We start from the raw sequence: 7917 nt of genomic DNA on the forward strand, positions 1-7917 counted from the left end.
GCGTCGCTGGAACACGACAGGTTACTGGGAGAGCTGCGATTGTGAGGAGAGCGACCCAGAGCCAGAGAGGAGGCCAGGCTGTAGCTCTCACCGCCTGGAGATATCCTGGCAAATTTAAGACACGAGCACACATTGAGATTAGTGCTGTCAGTTTAACGCGTTATTATCGGCATTCATTTAAAACGATTTTAACTCGCCGCCTGGAGACATCCTGGCAAATTTAAGACACGAGCACACATTTAGATTTGTGCTGTCAGTTTAACGCGTTATTATCGGCATTCATTTCAAACGATTTTAACTCGATTCATTTTTTTTAACGCGAGATTATGAATGCGGCACCACGTACGTCTCAGCGGATGTTAACGTTGCTCTAAAATAATAAAATGTGCTCCAACTTTGAATAGCTGCTCCAAGCGACAAATGTAAATGTAAAATTGAAAATCGAAATTGTTGTTTCAGTAAATATTTGAATTTTGCATGAAGAAAACTGATCCACGATTCCATGTTGATGAGAGCATTAAAATGGGAAAATAGGAGAAAAAGAAATCAAAGGAAATTTTGAATAGATAAAAATCGGCGATTAATTACAGCTAATTCTGAGTTAACTATGACATTATAAATTTGATCGCGATTAAATATTGTAATCGTTTGACAGCACTAATTGACACACAAACACTCGTTCTTCTTTTTCCTTTTCTGCTCTACGGCCGCTCATCCGCATTCAAACCTAAAAGTTACATCCTACCTCTTGGTGTCCAGCGGGCGCCCGTCGCTGCTGACGCTGCGTGGGATGACCGCACCCCTCTCGAGCCTCTCGGCCGACAAGGTTTTGCCCACTGAACTCCCCAGGCTGATGGCCCTGTTGGGCGTGTGGGGCTGCGGCGAGGCAGTCAGCGACTGCTGGGGGCTACTGGACGTGCGCTGCCACTTGTTGTTGTTGCTGCGGAAGGGGAACTTGTATTCAAAGGAGCCGCTGTCGCTGCTGCTGCTCTTGTAGTCGGCCATCGGCATGCGATAGAGCTCCGAGCAGCCCCTGGAGTGGGAGGAAATAAGTACAAGAGTTGGCATTTTGGGTTAATGCTGAGATCTCGAGCAGTGCGACGAAAACAAAAGCCCCGAAAAAAGTGCAAACGGTGGGATCCAAGTTAGCTTTCTCGACAGACTCTTTTCATCTCGAGATCATTTCACTCCAAGTTTGAGGCATCTTCTCACCAGATATGCAGTCTACAAAGAGTCCACCCAGTGAACTGATCGCCAACTAATGACCTTGAGATGACCCGCCCCCTTGGCACCCACCTGCGCGGTGTGGCATCATCGTGCGGCGGGATGATGGAAACGCGCACGGTCACCGAGGTCCGCAGCAAGTCGATCATTTGCTCGTGAGTCAGGGTGGCGACGGCGACTTTGCAGATTTCCACCAGCCGACTTCCCTGGCGCAGCCCTGCCTGCCACGCGTAGCCGTACGGCTCCACCTTGGGCAGAGAGGAACGGCGTCACTATCATCCATCTTTGATTTTCACTTGGAAAGATAGCGGTGGAAGTGTCCGATATTACTCGTGCGTAGGATAGAAGCAAGTTCAAGGTTATTCTGAAAGGGAGGGAAAAACCTTGGCAGGTATACAGTCGGATAAATAGATCAATTAGTCAGCTGGGACACAAGAGGGCATCACTCGGGAGCGTGACGCACAAAGCGGATGGACGGATAATTGACAATACCTCAGCAACGATGCCTTCGTAGTTGACGTGGAAGCCGAGCTGCCCGAGGCCATTTCGACGGAGTGTCATTTCAGACGTCTCGCAGCCTTTTGTCAGGAACTGAGGGCAAGAGATGGAGGGACGGTTAGGACAAAACGAATGGTGCAAAGTAGTCAAAAGAGAAAAAAGTAGGACGATCGGGGGGTCGTGGATGCCGGTAGCCGTCAAACTGGCATGTTTACCTCTTTCACGTTGTCTCCATAAAAGCGTTTTTTTGCAACCTCTGGCATTCAGGCAACATGAGGATAAGCTGTAAAGTAGCTACGCTTCGTCAAATCCGCCCCTCTAACCTAAAAATCTTCAATATTTACAGCAGCGCTGTGATTAGCTTGGTAAAAATCGAAAAGCTAGTGCTGGAATAAGCAACAATGAAGCGTTTTTTTTTTCCCACAAAGGCTTGGCATTGGCTTTCGCGGATTTGCTTTCCAGCACTGCAACTTAGAACGTGGCGAACATTTTCAAGAAAGTCAGCCTTTTAACTTCTGCTGATGTCAAGATTACCCTTTACCGTTACTTCCTCTGTCACGTACAGTCGGCGTGGACTCTAATTTAACACGTTCAGTGATTGAAGCGCATAACTCGTCACTTCATCTCATCACACACCTCGGTGCCGGGACTTGGGGTGTTATTTGCTATCCATTGTCTGGCTCACTTTGGTCGCACCTTCTCTGGACGGCGCTCGCATGCCAGAAAATCCATCCATCAGTATCCATTTTATCCCTCACCCTCATTCAGTTCGACACGTCAATAGTTACACGTCGGCTCATTACACATTTCCCAGTTTGGCCTTGATGCATTATTGATTATGCTCGGTGATAGTTGAAGGTTAATGTTCAGCGTGCGTTTTTGAAAAACATCTTCTCTTTGCTATAGAAACTAGCGTATACCGACAAAATGCTAACGCGTTACTAGGACAATCGTGTCCAAACTGTATTACAATTATTCCACCATTTCTACAACCTCATTCATATGCTCCACTGTAATTCCGACAAAGCAATGAAGAAAAAGCGTCACGAGGCTCCAGTGGAGCGGGTGGCCCAAGGCCACTTTCCTTTGCCTCCTTCTTGCTCCGGGGCAGCCTAAATGATTCAAGATGAGCACCAAATACATAAAATGTGACATAAAAGCCATACACTTGTTCGCGCTAAATCAAATAGCGCTGTACATGTGCGCGTGTGTGTGGGTAGTAAGACTATAGGGAAATTAATGTTCTAAAGCACTGGGATTTGTACAGCACCCCCCCCCCACCAACCAGTTTCCATGGCAACAGCATCTGAAGAGCTCGAATGGAGTCTCTGTATGTGTAGGTGTATGAGTCATTAGGCGCATGTTGTCCAGAGGTGTTTCGAAAACTCCCCCGAAAGACCAGTGAGACACAAAACGGCCAGAGTGCAACTCCCAGCATGGTTGCATGCCCCGCCCCACGCCCCGCAAAAAAGTCAAATTGTGCACTCGATTGCATCATCACAAGCTTTCAATCAAAACTGACAGCACACAGTTGACAAATTTCTGAATGAGCGATTTGATTGCTCGGCTCATCCCGAGTACAGAAAAAAATGACTATTTGGGTTGTTTTTTTTTTTTTTTTCTTCCAAGTAATGACTTTGTGCAACAGCTGTGTGAACAGTCATGAATCACGTTGCACATTTTACGACCACTTCTTTCAACCAGGCTTGCATCGAGGAAATGAGTTCAGTTCAGTGCAGCGGTACTGTTGAGAGTAGTCAACCTTGACCTGGCTTGCGCTTCCACAACGGGGCGTGTGCACGCGGTGCGGCGATAACGGCTCCAGCGACAAAAATAGCAGAGCACTGGACTCCGGCGACTGGCGGATATGCAGCATTGTGTTTACTTTGTTCTTGGAATGCGGTTGATATGAAAGAAGATACGCTTTGTTTGAGAAAGTATATTTTGTGACTATCCCGTCAAGCAATCAATCAGTGGATTGGCTGTGCCTCTGAAAGTGGAAATGGGGAAATAAGGGAACTTCAGTACATCTAATACCTGTAGTGGAATTGCAAATAAAAAAAAAAGTAGAAAAATAATAGTAATAATAATAATAATAATACAAATGGTACTTCAATTAGGGTACGGAAGTGCTTAGCGGCTCTATTATGCCACAAATTGTGTTTACAGCACCAAAAAGTGCAACAAACACCGGGATTCTGCCTTTGGCCACTATGCGACGCGGGATTCTTGCCAAGGTAAGCCATTTTAAACTAAAAAGAAAAGGTTTTCCATCCTTACAAACAGGTCTCGGTTTTCGCAAAATAAAACTTCCACAAAATGTAACTTATGCTGCGGAATGATTTATATGTTGTTTTTTGTTTTGTTTTTGTTTTTTTCGTCTTTGTGCTTTTGTTGGCTGGTGCAAGTGTGAATTATACGAACCGAGCATAGCAAAACAAAGCGCGGTTTGCAGATATTTCCCATCGTGTGAGTTCTCACCTCCAGACGTTTGAGCACCTCTTTGAAATCCTCCGTGTTATTGCTGACACTCCTCAGTGACACACTTTCTCCTCGCTCATAGAAAACCTTTAAAGATGCCGGACTGCTCAGCGTCCAGCCAATCACATCTTTGGTGGCACAGTTGAAAACCACGGCTTTGGCATCGTGATCCAACAAGATGAGGAAATCGTTGGAGATGGCGAGAAGGGCATCGATCTCTCCTCCCGTCCCAGGATCTTCCGCATGGACGAGCCAGGTAATCGCCCCGAGGCTGCGCATTTCGGCTCCGGCGTACGGCCGGCTCTTCTCCTTCTTTTTGTGGGCCAGTGAGATGAAGGGGAACTTGCCGGACGGGTCGATGGGCGTGCTGGTGGTGTGCCGTTCGGCCAGGTCGCGCAGGTACTCCTGGCGTGTTCGCGTGGCCATGGCGCGGAACTTGTGAGACTTGTGGGCGGCGTTTTCCGCATTAATGACCTTGGCCAGGAGGAAGTCCCGGAACACGGAGGACTTGGGGAAGGTCACGCCCTCTGGGATAGGGGGTCCAAATGAAGGCATGTCTTTCGAGCGGGTGACTGCCACACTATACAGGGAGGACGAAGAGAACAGAATAAGCAATGCTGCACACAAAACTTGAGCCTGTTCCGACCCCGAACCCATTTAGGTATAAAGGTGAAGGAAAAACAAAACTGTTTTATCCATTTGACGAAATTTTGGCTGCGCATTAGCCCTTTCTAACTGGTTCCCATTGGCCCTCTCGACGCTTACTAAGAGAGCCTTCAAATCGCCTTCCCAGGATGTTTTTCCTGTCTGGTATGTCAGGAACTCGGTTGAGCAGCAGTGGAGAGGAAAGAGAGAAGAATGAACGGAGACGCCGCGCTTCCAAATCTACAAGCCATGGTCAGAGAATATCTAGAGCGAAAGAAAGACGCGGCAGGAAATAGCACCGGGGTGCTAAAAACGACATTCCTAAGTCGACAGCCGAACGCAGCAGACCCCGCGTCTGATTGAAGCAAACATCTGGCATCATCCTGGACTGTGCTTTTGAAATGACAAAGCGATCGCAGTCTCCGGAGTGTCATTCATTGCCCGTCTCGATATCTTTGTAACCAAAACGGTCCTGTTCCAGAGTCACTCGCAGGTAATAATTGCTAGGTGACATGGATGGAACTCTGAAGCATTCATCCCACGCACGCACTCTCCTGCTGACATTTGTCAGCACACATGTTGACATCATGAATCACTTTGTCTAATAAGCGACAATAGCTAATAAGGCACCCACGTCTTTCTAAATAAATCCCCGAGACAGCCTGTTCTCACCGGTGAAACCGTGGCATTTATACAAACAGCCGCTCGCTCACTTGCGCTCCCTCTGCGACAGGTCCAGGTAGAGGCGGAGGAAAGCAAAGGAATCCTGCGCCGTAGATTAGCAGACAGTGAATCCGAGAGAAGTAAACGTGAAGCTGGATGTTCTTTGAATTTTTACAAAGAATATCGTCAAGGTCTAGAACAGTATCGGGCAGGTAATGGCCTGGGACTTCTATGAGGGAAAGGCGCCTTATTTGTATGAAACTCACATTCTTTTCGCGACAGCGTTTGTCAAACTCCCAAACGGAAACACTTTTCATGCCAGCGTCAAGGTTACGAGAGTGAACGAAAAGTAATGAAACGCCCCCCCTCCCTTCCCCCAGAAATAAAATTTTAAAAAAAAACAAAAATGTCAGTGCTTTAACTCAATGAAAACTAAAAGCGACGACATTTTCCATGAATGAAACTAGCGATCATATCCTTTGTTTTTTAACGTTACCATGAAGGAAAAATCCCAAACTATCATAACCCGGTCAGGGTCAATATTTGACTTTCTTTAAAAAGCCCGTGTTGTATTTCAGCTTTACAGATGCCACGCCATTTTTTGCATGTATTGGGTAGCGCAGTCACGGCATCGACTGCGCCTCGTGGATGAAGCAGATGTCACAGTAAAAATGGTCATTACAACCACTTTGAGGCCACATTTCGTTTTCCTACGGGGGGGAAGGCATTCTTGATGTGTGGCATTCATTATCCAACTGGAACCAAAGTATTCGCTATTGTTCCTCGAATTGAACAATTCCGTCGCAGCCTAACCGCAAATCGACAACGGCCACGCGTCCAATAGAACGCGCACATAACAAACGAATCACGAGGGGGCACGTTGAAGTGGGGACGGCCAAAGTGGTTTGCGGGCAGCCTGCGCGGATACTCCCCCTACGAAAATTGGCCCGAATCCACTTCATCATAACAACCATCGCTCAGTACGCCCAAACTGGAGCTCTCAAAGCACTTGTACTCAAACACCTGTGAGACAGTCAACCAAAGACCCGTGACTCATGCCGGACGGTGAAGGGGAGGGGAAAGCATGCTGCGAAAACCATAACGAGAAGACGGGCGAGCGAGAGAGTGTCAATTTAAAGGATGACGGTCAGAGGGAAAGGACAAGAATGCGGCGGCGGCAAATTACTACGCCGGCGAGGCGACCGCGAGGTCACCGAGCAAGGAGGGCTCGCCAGAAGCGGATCAAAGAGTCCGCGCTCCTGCGGTTTCGGTGATTTTAGCTCTCAAACATTTGTAGCGTGTGGGCAGTTGCGCACTTCCAGTGCCCACAATCCGCTGCCTACCGAGCAAAAGACAGAACGCGCCGATGCCGAGCGCAGGAGGAGGCTCGGATGTGTGCAGACTACGAAAGGCTACTGTCGTTTTCAAACTTGTTTCATCATCCCAAAGTTTTCACTTCAGGCAACGGAATTCACATTGGTGGGTCGCAGGAGGCGATGGAGGAACACCGGCTCAGCGATTGCCGCTCTCGCGCTATATAGCCGCTTCATTCATGCGTATGTTGTTGCTAAGGAACCAAGCGGCCCCATGGGGTACAATTAAGAACTAACACAATGTGCTCAGAGAGCAATTAAAGCACCCATTAAAACGATGGTCGAAGGAGGACTGTGGGATGAAAATAGATAAGACATAAAAAGGAATAACCAAAGAATATTTTGCCCTTCACGGCAATTTGAAACAGGAAACGGATGGCGCAAGGCATTCATCGTGTCTGAAAAATGCCTCTCGGCTGGCACATTATACAGTCGAACCTCGCTACGAGGTACCTTGAGAAACATCACTAATCCGTACGTCAGAACGGTAGTTCGTCGTGACCATTTCCAATAAAATGGCCGCCTACTACGAGGTATAATAAATACAGTACGAAAATTGATAGATGTAAAAACATGAACATGTCATACAGTATAAACATGTCAATTGCAAAAATTTGTATATGAAGAAAAAAAAAAATTATAAGGCAGGAAAGACGACAATGTTCCGAGTCGATCATCAACGTTGCTAAGCAACGGATGGGGGGGGGGGAGGAATCCCGACATGGATGTGGATTTCTCACCTGTAGGCGGTATTGTCAGAACAAGGGTTGTGCGCCCGCACGACCACAAAGACATGTTGGAAGTGCGAGCGAATGTTTTTGGGGGTGAAGGGGAGCGCCCCGGGTTCCTGGAATACAATGGTGACGATGTCATTCCCGATGTGGCGCTTCCGCAGCAGCTGGAAAGGTTCAGGAGCGAGAACAAGTGGAAACAAGATTGACGTGAAGATGAGTCATGATTGAAACTGTGAGACAATTATACGAGCCACCTCCGTACAATAGTGTTGTTTATTTGATGTGGGAATCGGGCGGGG

At 47.6% G+C, this 7917-nt stretch overlaps 1 protein-coding gene across 1 annotated transcript in view; it reads right to left on the reverse strand.

Annotated features, from left to right (window-relative positions):
• sipa1l1 (signal-induced proliferation-associated 1 like 1) overlaps window positions 1-7917 on the reverse strand; it is a 35648-nt gene that overhangs the window by 7671 nt on the left and 20060 nt on the right. Inside the window, exons 8-13 of the mRNA XM_019883127.1 lie at window positions 7625-7782; window positions 4204-4783; window positions 1717-1815; window positions 1297-1472; window positions 746-1033; window positions 1-105 (exon numbers count right to left, since the gene is read on the reverse strand). The exon at window positions 1-105 is cut by the window's left edge and continues 98 nt beyond it. Of these exons, the coding sequence (XP_019738686.1) occupies window positions 1-105; window positions 746-1033; window positions 1297-1472; window positions 1717-1815; window positions 4204-4783; window positions 7625-7782 (1406 nt within the window). The remainder of the gene's footprint in view (window positions 106-745; window positions 1034-1296; window positions 1473-1716; window positions 1816-4203; window positions 4784-7624; window positions 7783-7917) is intronic.

The sequence above is a fragment of the Hippocampus comes genome, unplaced genomic scaffold (genome assembly GCF_001891065.2).
Source record: "Hippocampus comes isolate QL1 unplaced genomic scaffold, H_comes_QL1_v1.1 scaffold524, whole genome shotgun sequence".
NCBI lineage: Eukaryota > Metazoa > Chordata > Actinopteri > Syngnathiformes > Syngnathidae > Hippocampus > Hippocampus comes.